The sequence below is a fragment of the Ranitomeya imitator genome, chromosome 4 (assembly GCF_032444005.1).
Source record: "Ranitomeya imitator isolate aRanImi1 chromosome 4, aRanImi1.pri, whole genome shotgun sequence".
Lineage (NCBI taxonomy): Eukaryota > Metazoa > Chordata > Amphibia > Anura > Dendrobatidae > Ranitomeya > Ranitomeya imitator.
In genome coordinates this window covers 510,637,139-510,660,148 of record NC_091285.1, presented here as the reverse complement: position 1 = coordinate 510,660,148, position 23,010 = coordinate 510,637,139, and the positions used below count along the sequence as shown (strand labels likewise).

Here is a 23,010-nt window from a genome sequence, read left to right as displayed (position 1 = left end):
GTGTTCTGGTGATACCTGGTCAGGAGAACTCCTTCAGTGCCATCAGACGTACCATCACTCCCCTTAGTGGCAGAGCGTCATACTGCAACGACCAGGTCTCTGGGGCGCTGCACGTGCACCGATGCCCGCGGCTCACCCGCAGAGACAGACATGCGACACGTCTTTCCAGACCGCAGTATGTCAATTTATGTAGCGGAGACACTCAGTCTCCGCTGAGTAAATTACTCATAGACTTTCATTAGATGAGGTAAAAGCGCATTATCTTCCTAATTACGTGCGTATTAAGTGCAGGTTTTCTTGAAATCCCATCCACTATGCTGTACCATCTTGGCGCTGCGGGTTGGACGCTGCAGATATATTCAGCGTCCATTCCACAGCGTTTAATGACCGTGGGAATGTACCCTTAAGGAAGTTTGGTTTCATTGATTCATAATCGCATTGTGTGTCCGGTCTATGAGACTCTGAGCACGTCTGTTCTCATCTGTATTGTGGATCAGTCTCAAACATTAAAGGGACTTTTCAAAAATGGATGAAAAACAGAAGACTTTTTTATTTTAGCTTTCCATCTATGTTTCTTACATTTTTACTGATCCAGTTCTAAGGCCTCATTCAGACATGCAGATTTTTCTATATTTCTTCAGTGTTTTAGAACTGGGTGACATTAGTTTTTGGCCAGTGTTTGTTTGTACTGTAGTGCAGCGGGGTTCACACAGTGCGACAGATAGGCAGGGACCCGAGAAACTTCAACATAAAATGTCTTTATTGCAAAAACTCACATAAACAGGTAAACGATATCCTTCGGTTCGCAGCCATGTCCTCCAGTCTGTGCGCAAACCCTTTGCCGTGGGCAATTGCACCGCTGTACCCCTTGGGTGCATCAGCCGCTTTGAAGTCCCTGGCTCTGTGTTAGCTTCATACAGGCCTGGGTTGCACGGAGCCTCCTGCTCTGCAGCTTGCAAAACAAAACTGACAGCCCATGTCGGGTTTTCCTAAAATCTGACTTGGTCAACTACTTCGACCAAATCCACACTTACTTTTACTTTTCCTTTTAATCACAGATGTTTTTCTGTAATCACAATGTGCTCCAGCAGATTTAATATGTCTCTATACGCATCCTGGATGACACATACCGGCCAACGTATATGATCCCCTCACTGCCTCACAGTACCATCAGTGTTTTTTCTATGGACCCATAGACTTTTATGGGTAATTTTAATCCATGTCTCGGCTCAAAAATAGACTCCATGTTTTTCTATCCATGAAAAACACGGAAAAAACATGTGCATAAAAAAGTGATGTCTGAATAAAGGATTTGATGGATAAATAAAAGTTCAGACATTTTTAACTCCTTCAGTTTTTAAAATTGTATGAGAAAAAATCCGATGCAAAATGGATGAAGTGAAAAATGTATATGAATATAGCAAAATAGGGTCAAGCTGCAATATCAGGCTCAGTGTATGGTCCAGAGTGGTGCTGTTTCTGGAAGAATTGTTATGTCTGTTTTGTTTTTTAGATTAAATTATTGTATGGGATCAGATAACAAACCCTAATGTACATGAATTACATTTAATTCCCCCTTTCTGTATGCGATTAGGTCAGCCCGGGCTTCTTATCAGCAAGATCACAACACTTTCTCCATTTGGGGGCTATGCTGGAGACAAGAGTCATACAGAAAAGAAGATCCTTAGGGATGTGTTCCGGAAAGGAGACATGTATTTTAACACTGGCGATATTTTAATGGTGGATCAGCAAAACTTTGTCTATTTCCATGACAGAGTGGGAGACACTTTCAGGTCAGGTCAGATCTCAATGTCAAATCACCTTTAGGCCATTTGCACACGTTGAGTATTTGATGCGTTTTTTACTTCAATATTTATAAGCCAAAATCAGGAGTGGAACAGTCAGAGGAAAAGTATAATAGAAACGTGTCACCACTTCTGCATTTTGTACCTTCTCCTGGTTTTGCTTACAAATACTTAAAGGGGTTTTCCCACAAACAAAAGTTCATTTTAATCAATAGATCTTGGAATAATAATCAGTTCCACAATTGGATGTGTTTAAATAAAATGTTCCTGTGCTGAGATAATCTTATAAATGTGCCCCTACTGTGTACTGTGTAATGACTGTGTCTGACTGTACAGGAACATGGTCTGATTGTACTACAGCTCCAGGGCAGAGGAGGAAGCAAAAGCGTATACAGACATTACAGCAGGGGATCGCAAATGATTCTTTCTTTGAAGCAAAACATTGTTTAAAAACAGGCAGTGAAATGTTTTACCTCACAAAAAGAATCAGCTGTGATCCCATGTTGTAATGTCTGTATACTCTTTTGCTGATTCATTTTGTTCTTGCACAGGGGCCATTTTCTGTCCCTGTTTGTCAGTGCACAGTGATATTACATGACGTTACAACACAAAGATGTTATACTCAGTTATGAAACCAAACAAAGAGGGATCTATCATTAGTAAGATAATATTACCCAGTGATTTCACAGTACAACAGTAATGCACAGGATGATTATTGCACATGCTTTACATCCGCACCTTCCAGCATCCACTGACATCAAAGTCCAGCCATGCAGCTCTTTGCCTTCTATGTTGGCCTATCAAATCACTTCTAAGGGTACCGTCACACTAAGCGACGCTGCAGCGATACCGACAACGATGTCGATCGCTGCAGCGTCGCTGTTTGGTCGCTGGAGAGCTGTCACACAGACCGCTCTCCAGCGACCAACGATCCCGAAGTCCCCGGGTAACCAGGGTAAACATCGGGTTACTAAGCGCAGGGCCGCGCTTAGTAACCCGATGTTTACCCTGGTTACCAGCGTAAACGTTAAAAAAACAAACACTACATACTTACCTTCAGCTGTCTGTCCTCCGACGCTCTGCTTTCCTCTGCACTGTCAGCACCGGTCAGCCAGAAAGCAGAGTGGTGACGTCACCGCTGTGCTTTCTGGCTGGCCGGCGCTGACACAGGATGCAGGAGGAGTGCAGAGAAGCAGAGCGCCGAGGACAGACAGCTGAAAGTAAGTATGTAGTGTTTGTTTTTTTAACGTTTACGCTGGTAACCAGGGTAAACATCGGGTTACTAAGCGCGGCCCTGCGCTTAGTAACCCGATGTTTACCCTGGTTACCAGTGAAGACATCGCTGAATCGGCGTCACACACGCCGATCCAGCGATGTCAGCAGGAGTCCAGCGATGAAATAAAGTGCTGGACTTTCCTCAGCGACCAACGATCTCCCAGCAGGGGCCTGATCGTTGGTCGCTGTCACACATAACGATTTCCTTAACGATATCGTTGCTACGTCACAAAAAGCAACGATATCGTTAACGATATCGTTATGTGTGACGGTACCTTAACCCTTTGCTGCTAAAAGCTCTGGTTGAGTTTATGGGCCCTTTGCAGTCAATTAGCTCATCATAATACACAATTGTACAAGTTTTGTGTATGAGCTCCTTTACCCATTGGTCCCCTTTGGGGCTGCACAGGTTGCACCAATGATATGTCTGCCCCTGTGTGTATTTTATGCTTTTTGTGACATCACTGTGTGCATTTTTCTTGGTAAGTAGGAAAAGCCTACCATTTTCTCTCCCTTACACCATTTATAGTATATTTTACATGGTATGCCTTAAAGGGGTTATCCACTAACTCTAACAACTCCTTCTCAACCATTAGGCTTCCCCCAAGTAAAATAAAAACACCTATACTCACTGCCGGAGCTGGCACCGTCTCAGCAGTGTTGGCACTGGCTCTCCTGGAGCTCACATGACATTAAGTCACGCGATCCCGGTGGCCAATCAGTGGCTGTTTCACTGTCTCCTCCTTCAGACAAATTTGAGTGAGAGTCTGATAGGTGTGCACCCCTGAGGTGTCTCTTGTGTCTGTCACCAGAATGACCCCTCACTCGCCTAGTGACTTGCTTGGCTGTTTACATATCTCCTATAGAAGTGAATAGAGAGAGCTGCGCAATGTGTGGGAATAACTGTCCATTCAGTGGCTGCATCACCAGATAGGTTGGGTCGGGGATCTCAATTGTACCTCCAGCTGCCACATCCAGGTGTACAGTGAATGGACAGGTGGCTGTGCATGTGCTTGGATATCTCCTTTCACTTCTATAAGAGCAGCTAAAACACTGACATGTAGAAGTCACAGACTGCTGGGTGAGGATATGACTACTATATGAGGATATGACTACTATATGAGTAACGGAAATACGGTAGCTTCCATTCTCCACCTAAATATAGAGGCTGGGGGATCCTATCCAAGCAGGTCTGGGGGTCCTAGAGGTTGACTCGCACCCAGTTATTAAATAACTTCTGGCGTTGGTAATGTCCTTTTAAAATTTCTTGTTTCCATTTGAGTCTGGATATTAATATTGCTTATTATTATTATTTATTTATATAGCACCATTAATTCCATGGTGCTGTACATGAGAAAGGGGTCACATACAGGGTTATAGATATCGTTTACAGTAAACAGGTTTACATTGACAGACTGGTGCGGAGGGGAGAGGACCCTGTCCTTGCGGACTTACATTCTATGGCTTATCATTTCATGCCATGTAAGGCTGACATCACTAACATGACAAGATGTTGGCTGTGTTGCATATAGTCTCTAGGTCTCAATTAGAACATTTTGGATTTAGAAATGAAAGCGTGTTATGCAGCTCACATATCTAGAGTAGTTACCCACAGCAATTCACTGTTGTCAGGAAATACAGAATTTCAGATTAAGTTCTAAGCAAAAAAAAAAACAGATTGCTGCACCACCGCTAGTGAAAACACCTGTACATGTGTGTGTCAGATATCCAGCGTGTGTGCCACTTGCAGAACTTGGGTGCTGCTACAGAAATATAATCCATGAAATAGCAAAAATTGTAGAAAAAAGTGGGCACTCACCATCTGGTAATATTCAGTCTTTATTGTGCCACATGCCAAATGCAGAAATAGCAGGGAGAAACGTGATATAAAAAGACGACGATCGTTTCGCGTTGCTGCGCTTCCTCGGGTCTTGATGCAGAGTGTGAGTGAGAAGACTCTATATAGCGGAAACCACCACCAGGTGGCCACTCACTCACCTGCATAATCACAATCCTACCAGTCTAATAAAAACATAAAAGTGATTAAAAACAATGTGAGAATAAGCACCTTACATGAATATGAAATCTTGAACATGAACTGTGCAACCAACATCATATTATATTGCCAACTCTCCATTATAAATCTACTGACATATCCAGTCTCTCGTTTAACCCCAAGGGTCCTGTGTAGCATTAACACTCATGATCCACTTCCCCTCCCTTCTCAGAAGTAATTTATTATGATCTCCTCCCCGATCAGACAAAGCTCCTCTTTCTAGTCCCGCAAATCTCAAAACTGACGAATCCCCTCCATGATGTGAACGCATATGTGATATTAACCGAGGGACACCCTTACCAGTGCTGATCGAATTGAAGTGTTCTCTGAACCTCACAAACAACGGTCTAATAGTTTTCCCAATATAGTAAAATCCACATGGGCAGAACAAGGCATATACCACATATGTGGTCCTGCATGAAATGAACTGCTGCACTTTATGTGTGACAGGACCTAGCCTTATTAGTTTGTCAATCATGTGATAACCACAAAAATTGCAGTGACCGCATTTGTAGTTACCTTGAGGGGTCCCGTCCTGAAGCCAATTAGATCGGATTGTACCGATATTATTATGAACTAAAATGTGTTTTAAATTCTTACCCCGAAGGCACGCAAATAAGGGGCCTCTGCTGGCCAGTTCAGTTAATGCAGGATCTCTTTCTAAAATGTGCCAGTTCTTCCAGACTGCTGTTCTTATTGCCGAATCCAAGGGTCCGAAGGTAAAACGAAAAGTAAATCTATTCTGCCCTTTATCTTTATGTGCTCCCTGTGAGGATTTGACATCTGATTTGTCAGCCCTGACTAAGGCTTTATCTAAAGTTGACCGGGGGTAACCTCTAGCACTGAACCTGTCATATAACTCACGCGTCTGTTGCCTGCATTTTTCTTGATCGCTGTTCACTCGTTTAACCCTTAAAAACAGACTAAAGGTACAACCCGATCTAATTGGCTTCAGGACGGGACCCCTCAAGGGAACTACAAATGCGGTCACTGCAATTTTTGTGGGTATCACATGATTGACAAACTAATAAGGCTAGGTCCTGTCACACATAAAGTGCAGCAGTTCATTTCATGCAGGACCACATATGTGTTATATGCCTTGTTCTGCCCATGTGGATTTTACTATATTGGGAAAACTATTAGACCGTTGTTTGTGAGGTTCAGAGAACACTTCAATTCGATCAGCACTGATAAGGGTGTCCCTCGGTTAACATCACATATGCGTTCACATCATGGAGGGGATTCGTCAGTTTTGAGATTTATGGGACTAGAAACAGTAGCTTTGTCTGATCGGGGAGGAGATCATAATAAATTACTTCTGAGAAGGGAGGGGAAGTGGATCATGAGGGTTAATGCTACAGGACCCTTGGGGTTAAACGAGAGACTGGATATGTCAGTAGATTTATAATGGAGAGTTGGCAATATAATATGATGTTGGTTGCACAGTTCATGTTCAAGATTTCATATTCATGTAAGGTGCTTATTCTCACATTGTTTTTAATCACTTGTATGTTTTTATTAGACTAGTAGGATTGTGATTATGCAGGTGAGTGAGTGGCCACCTGGTGGTGGTTTCCGCTATATAGAGTCTTCTCACTCACACTCTGCATCAAGATCCGAGGAAGCGCAGCAACGCGAAACGATCGTCGTCTTTTTATATCACGTTTCTCCCTGCTATTTCTGCATTTGGCATGTGGCACAATCACAATAAAGACTGAATATTAGCAGATGGTGAGTGCCCACTTTTTTCTACAATTTTTGCTATTTCAGATTAAGTTCTGCTACTGCGTTCAGTGACAAAATTGCTAAGAACCTTTTAAATCTGCTTTTTCAGGTGGAAAGGAGAAAACGTTGCTACCACAGAGGTCGCCGATATCTTAGGTCTTGTGACTTTCATTGAAGAAGTGAATGTGTATGGAGTACCCGTGCCAAGTAAGGAGGACTGAAATTAGTACAAGTGTTGGGTACTCAATATGAGACATAATGCCTTGTATCTACAGGGTGGGCCATTTATATGGATACACCTAAATAAAATGGGAATGGTTGGTGATATCAACGTCCTGTTTGTGGCACATTAGTATATGGGAGGGGGAAACTTTTCAAGATAGGTGGTGACCATGGTGTCCATTTTGAAGTCAGCCATTTTGGATCCAACTTTATTTTTTTCCGATGGGAAGAGGGTCATGTAACACATCAAACTTACTGAAAATTTCACAAGAAAAACAATGGTGTGCTTGGTTATAACGTAAATTTATTCTTTCACGAGTTATTTACAAGTTTATGACCGCTTTTATAAAATGTGTTCAAAGTGCTGCCCATTGTGTTGGATTTTCAATGCAACCCTCTTCTCCCACTCTTGACACACTGATACCAACACCGCAGAAGAAATGCTAGCACAGGCTTCCAGTATCCATTGTTTCAGATGCTGCACATCTCGTATCTTCACAGCATAGACAATTGCCTTCAGATGACTCCAAAGATAAAAGTCTAAAGGTACCTTCACACTCAGCGACGCTGCAGCGATATAGACAACGAGCAGATCGCTGGAGCGTCGCTGTTTAGGTCGCTGTAGAGATGTCAAACACAGCAGCTCCAGAACGATGCAGGAGCGATCCAGTGACGTAAGGGTTACTCACTTATCGTTCTCACAGGTCGTCACAGGTCGTTAGCTCCATGTAAATCATTGCAGGCATCTTTGCTTTTGCTGTCAAACAGGACAATACACGCTGATCTGACGACCAAATAAAGTTCTGGACTTTCTGCTCCGACCAGCGATATCACAGCAGGATCCAGATCGCTGGTGCGTGTCAAACACAACGAGATCGCTATCCAGGACGCTGCAACGTCACGGATCGTTCTCGTTCTCGTTGTAAAGTTGCTGAGTGTGAAGGTACCTTAAGGAGGTCAGATTGGGAGCACTTGGTGGCCATTCAACTGGCCCACGATGACCAATCCACTTTCCAGGAAACTGTTCATGTAGGAATGCTCGGACCTAACACACGTAATATGGTGCACCACCACCTCCTTTCGCACTACTATGCTGTGCTTTTTCAATGATCAATTCATGCTCATTTAGAAGATCCTTTCAACTGCAACTCGGGGAGAATCCATTCATTACATTCAGTCACAGGATGAGACTTTCCTTGACTAAGGGAATGTGCACACCGAGTGTTTTTTAGGAGGTCTGGGAGCAAAAACTGAGCAGAAACATCCCAAATCCTTCTCAAAACTCTTCAAAAACGTGACGTTTTTGCCCAGCTTCTGCTCTGAAAACTTTGCAAAAAGACTTTGTGTGCACATAGCCTAAGCCTCTTTGATCCCCAAACCTGTACTATAAAGGGCAATTTCCTTAAACAGACTGTTTGAAAATGTTGTACAAATACTGCTGAGCAGTTGAAAGCAGCTTCTAAAGGAACAAGAATTGAGCATAGAAACTGCATTACAGCATGGTGTTAAGTAAGAACGAAGCAACAAAAGGTAAAGAAGTATAATACAAAAATTCATAACTTTTAAGTGCCTTTAGGATAGTATAATTATATTTATAAACAAATGGGGCATTCCAAGGATGAAAAAGGGTCTTCATTTTTTCCAGAAATAACATAGTAACATAGTTATTAAGGTTGAAGGAAGACTTTAAGTCCATCTAGTTCAACCTATAGCTTAACCTAACATGCCCTAACATGTTGATCCAGAGGAAGGCAAAAAAAACCATGTGGCAAAGAGTAAGCTCCACATTGGGGAAAAAAATACCTTCCCGACTCCACATACGGCAATCAGACTACTTCCTTGGATCAACGCCCTATCAAGGAATCTAGTATATATAAACTGTAACATTATCCTTTTCAACAAAGGCATCCAGTCCCTTCTTAAATTTTAGTAATGAATCACTCATTACAACATCATACGGCAGAGAGTTCCATAGTCTCACTGCTCTTACAGTAAAGAATCCCCGTCTATTATTATGCTTAAACCTTCTTTCCTCCAGACGTAGAGGATGCCCCCTTGTCCCTGTCTCAGGTCTATGATTAAAAAGATCATCAGAAAGGTCTTTGTACTGTCCCCTCATATATTTATACATTAAAATAAGATCACCCCTTAGCCTTCGTTTTTCCAAACTAAATAGCCCCAAGTGTAATAATCAATCTTGGTATTGCAGACCCCCCAGTCCTCTAATAACCTTGGTCGCTCTTCTCTGCACCCGCTCCAGTTCAGCTATGTCTTTCTTATACACCGGAGACCAGAACTGTACACAGTATTCTAAGTGTGGTCGAACTAGTGACTTGTATAGAGGTAACATTATGTTCTCCTCATGAGCATCTATGCCTCTTTTAATGCATCCCATTATTTTATTTGCCTTTGTAGCAGCTGCCTGACACTGGCCACTAAATGTGAGTTTGTCATCCACCCATACTCCCAGGTCTTTTTCATTGATGGTTTTGCCCAGAGTTTTAGAATTAAGCACATAGTTATACATCTTATTACTTCTACCCAAGTGCATGACCTTACATTTATCCCTATTAAAGCTCATTTGCCATTCATCAGCCCAAGCTTCTAGTTTACATAAATCATCCTGTAATATAAAATTGTCCTCCTCCGTATTGATTAGTTTAGTGTCATCTTCAAATATTGAAATTCTGCTCTGTATTCCCCCTACAAGGTCATTAATAAATATGTTAAAAAGAAGAGGGCCCAGTACTGATCCCTGTCGTACCCCACTGCTAGCCGCGACCCAGTCCGAGTGTGCTCCATTAATAACCACCCTTTGTTTCCTATCCCTGAGCCAGCTCTCAACCCACTTACATATATTTTCCCCTAGCCCCATTATTCTCATTTTATGTATCAACCTTTTGTGTGGCACCGTATCAAAAGCTTTTGAAAAGTCCATATACAGTACGTCCACTGGGTTCCCTTGGTCCAGTCCGGAACTTACCTCTTCATAGAAATTGATCAGATTTGTCTGACAGGAACGGTTCCTAGTAAACCCGTGCTGATACTGGGTCATGAGGTTATTCCTCTTCAGATACTCCAGCATAGCATCCACTAGTGGCACCACTTTTGTAAATGAGTGTGAATGGACTGTTTGGCTTTGCAGTTAATTCCCATGTAAATTAAAAAGATTGGGCTGTGATACTAGATTCAGCTGAAAGTAAAGAGTGGTGCTACTTTTGAAAAAGATAATTTTTTTTCAAACAAGCCTTTGATAACCATGCTTAATGGGTTCCCTGGGATTTTGTATGTGTGTGCATATAATTATATAATACACACAGTGTGTGTATACACTTCACATTGAGCATAGAGGACATCTCCACTCGAGGGTAACTATTCACTTACAACACTGTCCATCATACTGTAATTTGCTGTTGCATTTTTTAAGCAGTTGAATTTAAAGGGTGCCCACTATGTTTTTTATGTTAAAAAAAAAAAACCCAATCATATACTCATCTATCAAACACCTGCCACGTTTCCTGTGTCCCCCATCGATCTCTTCGTTTCCTCTCTCACCAAGTCGGCAACCATTCTGTGGCCAAGGAATTAAGTCTTCAGATCAGTTTTCAACAGTCAAATACCATATCTGATCACATTTATCAGTAGCAATCTACCATATTCTATAATGATAAAGTAATGCCACTTTTACAAACATTTCACAGCATAAATTCACAAAAAAGCATTTAGTGTCAATTTGGGGTAAATATTCCATGGAAAATAAGGTTTAATATTGCAAATACAGTTGAACTAAACTGTTTCGGAGTTGCTTTCAAGTATCACATTCTTACACCGTGCAATAGTTAGTATTTTATACTTAGTTGCAATCTGAGATATTTGCTTTCCTTACAGATCACGAAGGCAGAATAGGAATGGCCTCTCTTAAACTGAGAGAGTATGAGCATTTTGATGGTAGGAAGTTGTATGCTCATGTCCGAGACTTTCTTCCAAACTATGCAAGACCGCGCTTCATTCGTATTCAGGTAAGGAAACTAATACATACTTCATTAATTTATGGTGGCATTTATATATATGATTTCCTAAGTAAAACAATAAGATGCATTATGGCTCTGCTTAAAGACAGATATAAAAGTTTTCCATACCTGCCATGGTATCAGTAATTTGGGCCATTCTTCCCTCATTCACAATTTCTCCTGTTTGGGTGATGCAGTGACATTATGCCTGGTGCCTTCCTGTCCTTCTCCACCTGCAGTGTAAATGATTTAGAAGGTTGAGGGCAGTCTAACATACATAAGATTATGTTATGGATGAATTGGTCACTGTACTGTATGTTGGTTTTATTTATGCAACCTGCGGTATTGTCCTACATTGCTACTTAAGGCTGTATAGTTTATTTTTGTAATGTAATGATGGTGTCACCAGCGTAGGACTGGAGCACCTTGGGCCCAGAGAAAATCATTCTTGGGGCCCACTATGTAGCTACATAGAAATAAATACAAGACCACCAACTGTGCGGTAAAACACGCTAATATCAGGGTATAATATAAGGTAGTACACGTCTTAATTATGTAGCCCCCCTCATAGAATATAAAGTAGTCCCCTCATAGAATATAAAGTAGTCCACTCATAGATTATAATGTAGCCCCCACATAGATTATAATGTAGCCCCCTCATAGAATATAGTGTAGCCCCCTCCTAGAATATAATGTAGCCCTCTCATAGAATATAATGTAGCCTCCCTCATAGAATATAATGCAGCCCTCGTCATAAAATAATGTAGCCCCCCTCAGAATATAATTCAGCTCCCTCTCATAGAATATAATGCAGACCACCTCATAGAATATAATGCAGCACCCCACAAAATATAATGCAACCCCCTCATAAGGTATAATACAGTCCCCACCATAGAATATAATGTAGCACCCTGATAGGGTATAATGCAGCCCCCCTCATATAGTATGATGTAGCTCCCCAGAATATAATGTAGTCCCCTGAGGGAATAATGCAGTCCCCCCACAGAATATAATGTAGCCCCCTCATAAAGTATAATGCAGGCCCCCTCATAGGGTATAATGCAGCCCCTCTCCACCTCCATCATTGCCTTCTCCCCCACCACCCCTATCATTGCCCTTTTCACCACCTCCATCATTGCCTTCTCCCCCACAACCCTCATAATTGCCCATTCCACCACCATTATTGTCTTTTTTCACTACCATCATTATCCTTTACACCACAACCATCATTGCTTTCTCCCCCACCACTCCAATCATTGCCCATTTCAACACCTCCATCATTGCCTCCCCCCACCACCATCATTGTCCTTCCCACCACAACCATCATTGCCTCCTTCCCCACCACCCCATCATTGCCCATTTCACCACCTCCATCATTGCCTCCTTCCCCACCACCCCCATCGTCCTTCCCCACCTCCCCATCATTGACAATCTCCAATGCACACATCTCCAATACACACACACACACAGCACTGCACCACTCACTCTCTCACACACACACACACACATACACACACACTCACAGAGCACTGCACCACTCACTCTCTCACACACACACACAAAGCACCGCATCGCACCACATAACACACACGCACACACACGCACACGAACACACACGCAGACAGACACACAGCACCAGTCACCTGTCGCAGCACATCGCGGCAGCCTCTTCCTCGCCGGCTGCTTTCTGTTTGAAACAGCCACGTGCTGAATGATGACGTCATCCACCTGCACTGTCTCAGACAAGAAGCACCGGGCAGGAAGCAGGACGCCGAGAAGTGCTGCAAGACATGCATGTGTATATGTGGTGCGGTGCTTTTGTGTGTGAGTGTGAGAGAGTGGTGTGGTGCTGGTGGGGCTTTACATGGGGGCAGTGTTAGCTGCAGCCTGCGACTAACACTGCCCGCAATTAAAGTGAAATGGTATTCACTCCTCTCCACGCCCATGGGGGCTTGGAGAAGCGTGAATATTCATTTCTCTTTAGTAGCGGAGACAGGCTTGGCTTCCTGTCACCCGCTGCTGCTCCACTGGCGCAGGGCGGGCCCCCTTGACTCAGGGGCCCCATAACCACTGGCTGGGGGCCCCTAGGGCAGTGAGGGCCTTAGGCAGCTGCTGGCCAGTATACCAGGAGGTGTGAGTGCCTGGGCCCACTAGAGAATCCTCCGGTGGGCCAGTACGACCCTGGGTGTCACTTTATAATATTGTTTTCTAGGCATCTGTATAGAAGTTTCATTTGACCAGCACATGGATACCATAGTGTGTAGCACTTTAATTTAGGTACTGTATGGTAAGGTTATTAGTAGGATTGTACATACAATTGACATGAAATTCTGACCAGATGTCGATAACAACCCATCCAATCCACACAGGCAAAGAAATCACACCATAGATGTCCATAAATCAAGTTATATGTAATAATGAGAAATGACACAAGGAAAAAGTATTGCACCCATGATGAAAGAGGTGCAAAAAAGCCATGAAAAATCATGACAGCAGCTGAAATCTATCAGTAATTAGAAAGCAATACTGCCACTTAGTGAAAAATAATCAGTTGATGGCCTAACAAAGGGTGTCTCATTACAAGGTGCCACACAAGAAACAGCTCATGATGGGTAAAACCACTAAGCTGTCTCAAGACCTTTGCAACCTTTTGTTGCAGAACATACTAATGGCATTGATTAGAGACAATCAGTGTGCAAGACTCCATTGCTGAGCAAAAGGCATGTACAAGTGATTTTTAACCCCATTTACCCGTTTTCACCTTCCTGACCATGCCAATTTTTTTTCAATCCTAATCACTGTCACTTTATGAGGTAATAACTCTGGAATGCTTAAATGGATCCCACTGATTCTGAGAATGTTTATTCATGACTTATTGTACTTTATGAAAGTGGTAACATTTCTTTGGTATGACTTAAGTTTATTTGTGAAAAAATTGGAAATTTGGTAAAAATTTAGAAAATTTTGCAATTTTCAAACTTTTAATTTTGATGCCATTAAATCTGAGAGTGATGTCACATAAAACAGTTAATAAATAACATTTCCCACATGTCTGCTTTACATCAGCACAATTTTTGAAACTTTTTTTGTGTTTGGAAGTTATATAGATTAAAAGTTGACCAGCAATTTCTAATTTTTCCAACAAAATTTCCAGAACCATTTTTTTATGGACTACCTCGCATGTGACTTTGAGGAGCTTATATGACAGAACATACACAAAAGTGACAATATTCTAAAAACTGTGCCTTTCAAGGCGCTCAAAACCACATTTAAGAAGTTTATTAACCCTTCAGGTGCTTCACAGGAATTAATGGAATGTGGAAGGAAAAAATAAACATTTTTACTTTCATAAGAGTAACAGGTGAAAATGGACCACACAATTTGTTATGCAATTTCTCCTGAGAATGCCGCTACCCCATATGTGGGGGAAAACCACTGTTTGGGCACACGGCATGTATCAGAAGGGAAGGAGCGCCATTTGACTTTTTGAATGTAAAATTTGCTGGCATAATTAGTGGATTCCATGTCATGTTTGGAGAGGCTCTGATGAGCCTAAACAGTGGAAACCCCCCACAAGTGACACTATTTTGGAAACTAGACCCCTTAGGGAACTTATCTAGATGTGTATTGAGCACCTTGAATCCCCAGAGGCTTCACAGAAGTTTATAACGTTGAGCCGTGAAAAGAAAAAAAATCTAATTTTTCTCACAAAAATGTTTTTTTAGTCCCACATTTTGTATTTTGACAAGGGTAACAATATAAAAGGGACCCCAAAATTTGTTATGCAATTTCTCCTAAGTTCTCCGATACCCCATATGTGGTTAAAAACTACTCTTGAGGCACAATGCAAAGATCAGAAAGGAAGGAGTGCCATATTACACTGTAGATTTTGCTTCATTGGTTTAATGGTGCCATGACACATTGGCAGAGCCCCTGAGTTGACATAACACCAGAACCCCAGTAAGTGACCCCATTTTACAAACTACATCTCTCAATGTATCCATCTAGATCATATTGACACCACAGGGGTGTCACCAAATTTTCTTCCATTGGGCAGTGAAGAAAAAATAACTTACCGTACATTTTTACCACCAAGATTGTGTGTTAGCCCCAAATTTCACATTTTCATACTGGGAAATGGGTAAAAATGGCACCAAAATTTGTAACAAAATTTCTGCTGAATGTAGAAATACCCTATATGTGGCAGTACAGTACTTCTTAGATGCACGGTGAGACTCTGGAGGGACGGAGTGCTGCTTGCCTCCTGGAGCGCAGATTGTCCTAGAATAGTTTGTGGACTCCATATACAGAGCCCCTAATTGCTAGAAAAGCAGAATTCCCCTTCAAGTGACCCTATTTTGGAAACTGTACCCCTTTGGGAATTTATCTACAGGTGTAGAGACGATTTTGACTCCATGGATGTTTTCCAGAAACAAGCAGTTGTGGATGTTGCTAAGTGAAAATTGCAAACTACCATTGTAGTGACCAGTACGTTGCAGTGACCAGTACATTATGTCCAGCTCATGATTCTGGAGACACCCATAAAATAGGCGGACTCTCGTCTCTACAGAAATGCCAAACATGTAGGCGTTAAATGTGATTTAGACACACTGGGGCTCAGAATGGAGGGGGGGGCATTTGGATTTGGGGGCGCAGAATTTGCTGAATTTCTTTTCTTTTGCTGAGCCTTTGTACTACCAGTAATGTGGAATGTGGAAACCCCCTATATTTCTGTTAACAGATTAAAGACCTGAGTGGGGACTTGCTTTTTTTGTGAATTGAGTTGAAGCTTTTCTTGGGAACATTTTAGATAACATTTAGGATCACATTTATGTGGCAATCTAACGTTGAGCACTTACTTTGGAGTTTCTTTCTAAATCTCTGAGTGACGTGATTCAGATGGAGATCTTATCACTATACTGAGGCAGCAGAGTTGCTCTGGACTCTGTGTGGCCTCTGTTCAGTGTTGGCCTTCTTTTCAGAAATACACAAAACTGTGGTCAACCGTGCTTTTATACTCGCCTAAAAAGACAGTCACAGCCGTATCACAGGTCCTGTGACGTTCACAGTGCCTCCATCTCCCTCATTATAGGGAATCTTCTGCTGGGGTTCCATCTGAGTCACATATTTCAAATATTTACTCGGAAACCCCGGTGTAATCGCTCAGCGCAGAGGGCAGGATAATTTACGCCAAGCCTTACTGTGATCTTGGGGAGGCAGAGTGAAAAAATCAACAGCAGGTGAAGAATTGGTTCAAATTATTTTTTTACGCCGTTCCTCGTGTGGTATAAGTGATGAGGCGACTTTATTCTTTGGGTTGGTGCGATTACAGCGATACCAGATTTATATCAGGTTTTTATGTTTGGCTACTGTCACACACTAAAACACGCTTTTCATTGCAAAAACTGCATCCCCGTTTTTAGACAGCTATAATTTTCCATATTTCGTCTGACAGAGTCATGTGATGGCTTGTTTTTTGCGATACAAGTTGCCGTTTTTATTAGCACCATTGTTGGGAACATGACATTTTTTTTTTTTTAAATTCGTTTATTTATTAATCACAAATAAAATACAGTATAAATGTTTGTCTTTGTTATCGACTTGCACGGTTACATTCACAAGAAAGGAAAAGACACCAGAGCATACATATACCAATCATTTGTATGTATATAAAGAAGACATATATATAAAATTATGAAACTGTCAGTATACAAAGTTCCTAAACTACAACCGAACTACACCTAACTAAACTAAGCCTCCAAAGCTACTACTACTTCGCCTTATTACAGTAACATTATACTCTCTATTGCGCAATATCTGCAGAACAAAAGGTCAAATACACTGTATCCTTATCAATTGGTTAGATCACAAAGTGAGATGGGAGGCATTCCACCCATCCCAGATTTTATTGAACTTACCCGGGCAACCCCTATTCTGGTAAAGTGTGCGTTCATATGGGACAATTGTGTTCACCAGCTCAACCCAGGACCTAAGCGTGGGGGGTGACCTTCCCATCCACCGCAGCGCTAACATCTTTCGTGCCAAGAATAATACTTCACGTAAAAAAATCCCAACATAATGTTCCCAAGCCTCCTCATCCCAAACTCCAAACAGACAAACCAGAGGTTCAAGAGGAACCGGGATTGATAGTAGTGAGGTCAATAACGACGTTACCTCCCTCCAATATTGAAAAATAATTGGGCACTGCCATATCATGTGTATGAAGTCAGCATCTGGTGAGTGGCAACGCAGACATTCCGACGTCGAGTATCGACCCATCCGAAAGAGTCTCACTGGGGTCAAATATGACTGATGAATTATATATAACTGGGTCATCTTGTTATTAATTGACGGGGATACTTTAAGGGGAGAGTCAAGAACGTCCTCCCATACTTCATTCTGCATATCGGAGATAAGTCCCTCCCACTTGCTCTTAACCAAGTCTATGGCTGAATTCGACCCCATTGATAACAGATATGTGTATATGGATGAAATAAGACCCTGAGGCCCCTGTGATTTAAGAATGCCTATCAGTGGCAAAGACGAGATGCTGCGATTTGCTCCCATATTTCTAATATATGACTGAATAGCTGTTCTAAGTTGCAGATAGCGAAAAAACTGAGATCTTGGAAAAGCATATTTAGCCTGCAGCTGTTCAAAAGACATAAAGACCCCCTGATCGTATAAATCCCCCACCGAGAAAACCCCGTTGGAAATCCAAAAACCTGCAGATGGATGATCCACCAACATGGGGAAATAACCATTGTCCCATAAAGGCATTTCAGCAATAATATCTCCAAATCCAATAACTTTTTTAATCTGCCTCCAGGCTGATCGTGCCAGTCGGAGCATAGGTAACATACGTGGAGCGTTTATTTTCCCCGACTCCAAAAGGCCCAATGGACATTTAGCGCTAACAGAACTAACCAGATGACTTTCAGAATTAGGGAGGTAGTTATGTGGCATCCATTTACTTAGTGCCCTCGCCTGTCCCGCCAGATAGTATAGAAAAAAATCGGGCAATGCCGCTCCTCCCCCCTGCTTAGATCTCTGCAAAGTAGTTAATTTAAGCTTAGGCCTGCTTTTTCCCCATATAAACGAAGCAACCTGAGAGTTTAAATTGGTGAAGAATAACTTCGGCACAGTTACTGCGCTATGTTGGAGACAATAATTAAATTTAGGGAGCAATATCATTTTAATGAGGTTAATACGACCTGCCACAGATAACGGAATCTTGCTCCAGGACGCAAATTTCAATTTAGCGTGATCTAGCAGGGGAAAAATATTGAGTTGTAAGTCCGACCCACTATGTTGAGACATATATATGCCCAAGTACTTAAAGTTAGATACTATGGGCAACGAGGAAAGAGTATTGAGATTAGATGCTGGGGACTGAGAGAGAGGCATTAGAGCAGATTTATCCCAATTAATATATAGGCCTGAGAACCCACTAAATCTATCTATGGTAGTAATCACCCTCGGTAACGTCTCTTCTGTGTTATCCATGAATACTATCATGTCATCAGCGTATAAACCAATGGTATCAGTGCGATCCGCTATTTTTATACCCTCAATACCGGGGGAAGATCGGAGGCGTATTGCCAATGCCTCTATTGCTAGAGCAAATAGGGCTGGGGAAAGGGGACACCCTTGACGGGTTCCTCTATATAATAGAAAGGGCTCAGAAATGGAGCCATTTACTATTATGCGGGCCTTTGGTTTCATATATAATACATTAACCCAATTCAGGAATTTAGCCCCGAAACCATATTTCTGCAGACAAGCAGACAAAAAGGGCCATTCAAGAGAGTCAAACGCCTTAGCTGCATCCAGTGACGCCAACGCCCAGTTATTATCAGGCAGCAAAGAGCTATATTGGATTATTGATTGAACCCGCCTGATATTTATAGAGGTACTCTTACCAGGCATAAAGCCAGTTTGATCCGGGTGTATAATGTCTAATATAATAGAATTCAGCCTAGTGGCTAAAATCTTAGTAAAAATCTTATAGTCTACATTTACTAACGATATGGGGCGATAGGACCCGCACTCTAATGGATCTTTCCCCTCCTTTCTGAGTACAATAATATGTGCCTCATAAAAAGTATCGGGCAGACATCCCCCTCTCCATATCTCTCTAAATACTTGCAATAAAAGTGGAGCTAGTACTTCTCGGTATTTCCTATACAATTCGATTGGGAAGCCATCTGGCCCGGGGGCCTTCCCAGAGGCCATATCCGTTATAGCTTGCTCTATTTCTTCTAGGGTAAATTCAGCGTCCATAAAAGCCTGCTGGGTGGGATCCAGTGTAGGGAATTCTATATCGGATAAATATTCTAAACAATCTGAAACACTGAAATCGCTCTTGGACTCATATAACCCTTTATAATAATTATAAAAGCACTGAAGTATTTCCTCGGTGGTGGTGTTCAACAAGCCATCTGGCGAGCGAAGTTGTAGTACCATATTAGACGTATTGTGTTGACGTACCAGGAAAGCTAAAAATTTCCCTGCCTGATTCCCCACTTCAAAATATGATTGTCGCGTAAAGAACAGTTTACGTTTGGATTTAGTGTCCAGGTGTTGGGCATATAATCTTTGCAGGGTTAACCACTCAACCTTATTGTTGTTAGTTTGATTGGCTGTATATGCGGCCTCCGCGTCTTTCAAGCGTTGCTCAATCTCATCGTCGTCCCTCGATGTCACCCTTTTTACATAAGAAATCGTAGAGGACAAACAGCCCCTTAGGTACGCCTTAAGGGCGTCCCAAAATAAATTAATATCTTGAGGTTCTGGGTGAGAACGAGTGTAACAATTCAACTGGTCAACTGTTCTATCACTTGAATCTATTAGTTTAAGCCAAAAGGGGTTTAACTTCCATATTCTACCATTAGTCAGTTTCCCAAATGTAAGCGTGAGAACAACTGGACTGTGGTCCGAAATTCCTCTATTACCATGTTCTATACTGCTTACCCATTGCACCAAGCCGACAGACCCAAAAATATAGTCTATACGGGACAGGGAACCCTTAGTAGATGAGTGGCAGGTATATCCCCCTTCCCCAGGGTGATGCATCCTCCACAGATCCACCCAGCCACTATTTTCCATGAACAGTGCCAGCTGAGTCGGGGCCAATGAAGAAGACAAAGACAGAGGCTCCCCAGACGACCCATCTCCCAGTCTCAACCTATCCAGACCACTATCCATGACCAGGTTAAAGTCACCCATACAGATAACATGTGCGTCTGGGTAATTTAAAGCAAAACTCATTGCCATCTTAAGTACCGAAATGCTAGCTGGAGGGGGGTTGTAAATGCACAATATAACATACTCGCGGGAATTAATTAATGCATGAACAAAAACAAAACGCCCCTCTGTATCCCGCCGGATCGTCCGGGCCTCCCATCGAACATCTCTGTGTATTAGCAGTGATACCCCTCTCGAGTAGCTGGTGTGGAACGCATGAACATGCCACTGTACCCAAGGTTTCTGTACACTTCTGGCTGTGTCTCTAGTTAAATGCGTTTCCACCAGGGCCACAATATGAGGATGATATCGCCTGATCTGGGAGAACACTTTAATTTTCTTTCGGGGTGATTTAATACCCCGTATATTCCAAGTCATGCATATCAATTTAGACTCCATATTCATTCCTTAATCTATGACATATAATGATGGTCGAGAGAGGTCTACAGATTACGCATAGATAACCATAACAGCTCTGGAGGCGACTTTTACCTAAATACTCATTAAGGCTAGTTAAACTTAACAAAAAAAGAAAACTTAACAAGAACTGAACAAACCAGGAGCATTGTTTATCGCTCCCATCTTCAGATAAACCTGGGGATACCCCCGCTGACTCCAGCGTCCGGTATTGTTGGTGTTTGGAACGCTCGCAGAGAGAGCTCCAATTTCAGGAATTTAAAGAGATATTAGTTAGTCGGAAACTTTTCAGGGTTCCGTTGCATTAGACTTCCCACGGGATCGCAGCCAGTCTTCTGCCTCCGATGGGTCAGTGAAGAATAAGGAGGAACCATTGCAGACCACCCGGAGACGTGCTGGATAGATCATGGAGTAGACAATATTCTTATCTCTGAGTTGTTTTTTGACATCCATAAATCTTGCCCGCTGTTTCTGAAGTTCGACGGAGAAGTCTGGGAAAATCGAGATTGTGACACCATTAAACTTGATGGGACTCTTTTGTCTCGCCAGTCGCAGAATAGCATCTCTGTCCTTGCAATTAAGGATGCGTGCCAGGAACGGTCTAGGTGGGGTCCCAGGAGGAAGGGATCTTGTAGGGACTCTATGGGCTCTTTCCACCGAGAACATTGGGGAGAATGTATCTCCCAAAGAGGATTTGAGCCAGTCTTCCAGAAATTTTTCAGGTTGCTGGCCTTCTGAGCGCTCCGGCAGACCAATAATGCGAATATTGTTTCGACGTAGTCTGTTTTCCAAATCGTCTGCCTTTTGTCTCCAGGCGTTTATGGACCCAGCAACTTTCGCTAGTTTTGCCTCCATAGGTTTAATAGTGTCCTCCACCTGAGACACCCTTGTTTCAACTTCTGTTATACGTCCCTTCATGGTCTGCATGTCTTGTCTTAGACGTCCCACCTCCGTGTGGACATCTTCTATTTTTTCAGAAAGAGATGTCCTAGTTAGAGATATAGCTTGCATTAATTGCTCAGATGCTTGTTTAAGAGTCAATTCATCTTGCTCACTCTCATCAACACTATCAGAGAGACGGATTTTCCCACGTTGAGCTTGTGAGGAACTATTTCTAAGAGATCTTGCACCATCTGAGGTATCACTTCTAGCGAATTCCTTTAGCCTGTCAGCTGCAGTTGTATTCTTTGGACGGTGCATGGTTAATAATTGTGTGGTCCAACAAAGTAATAAAGTTAGATCTGCAGAGTGATATATGGTCACACCAAGGTTGAGTGTGATGTGTATCCCGGCTGGGCACCCCTATAGTCAGAAGGTGTACTGCTGTATAATCAGGGGGCACAGGCTGCTAATATGGTGGAAACCCCTGTTACAGGGGAAGTTCTTTTGCAGCGACGGTAGCAGAGGGGAGGCCCAATAGAAGTGCAGCCGACTGTGCTGTGATTAATAGGGGAGCGTGGGGCTCAGTCTTTCAGAGCACTCACCACGGTTCCCCTTAATATGTGTCTAGCAGGTTAAGCGCTCACTTCCCAGCCACGCTGCAGTGACAATGAGCCGCACCGCGCCTCCTACTGCAGGAGCGCGCGCTTCAGTAGTGACTGCCGCCCACACAGCCGCCGCCGCCAACGCAAGTCTCTCTGTCCCTCCGTCAGGCCCGGATCCCGCAGCTCTCACCCGCAGGTGCCAGGTACCGTCCGGGGGCTAAGGGGGGTTCCAGCCACAGCCTCAGTCAGCCTCGCGCCGTCTGCCCGCAGAGCGTCTTCCCAAGAAAATGGCCGCCGTCACACGTGGAGCTCACCGCTCCGCTAGATATATTCTCTCCTCCGGCTCCCTCCAGACAACGTTGTAGTACCCTCCCGGGGGTCGGCAGCCTCCAAGTCTCCAGGAGCCTCAGCAGAGGCCAATTATGTATTTAGAAGGGGTCTTAAATACAGGATATATGCAGGATTCTAGGAGCTCTCCCAATATGCGTCCTTCCTCGCTCACTCCATAGCCACGCCCCCAACATGACATTTTTTGATCACTTTCTATTCCAATTTTTGGGAGGCAGAATAAACAAAAACCTGCAATTCAGGAATTGTTTTTTTGGGGATTTTTTTTATGCTGCTACGTGTGGAAAAATTGATAGGGTATCTTTATTTTTTGGGTCAGTATGATTACAGCAATACCCCATTAATACAGTTTTTTAATGTTTTGGTACTTTTACACAATAATAATAATAATCTTTATTTTTATATAGCGCTAACATACTCCA

The 23,010-nt window shown here is 42.7% G+C and overlaps 1 protein-coding gene across 1 annotated transcript in view; it reads left to right on the top strand.

Moving 5' to 3' along the window:
- The window catches only part of SLC27A2 (solute carrier family 27 member 2), an 84,857-nt gene that overhangs the window by 58,176 nt on the left and 3,671 nt on the right, over positions 1–23,010 (top strand). The window contains exons 7-9 of the mRNA XM_069766076.1: positions 1,595–1,793; positions 6,971–7,068; positions 10,972–11,102. Of these exons, the coding sequence (XP_069622177.1) occupies positions 1,595–1,793; positions 6,971–7,068; positions 10,972–11,102 (428 nt within the window). The remainder of the gene's footprint in view (positions 1–1,594; positions 1,794–6,970; positions 7,069–10,971; positions 11,103–23,010) is intronic.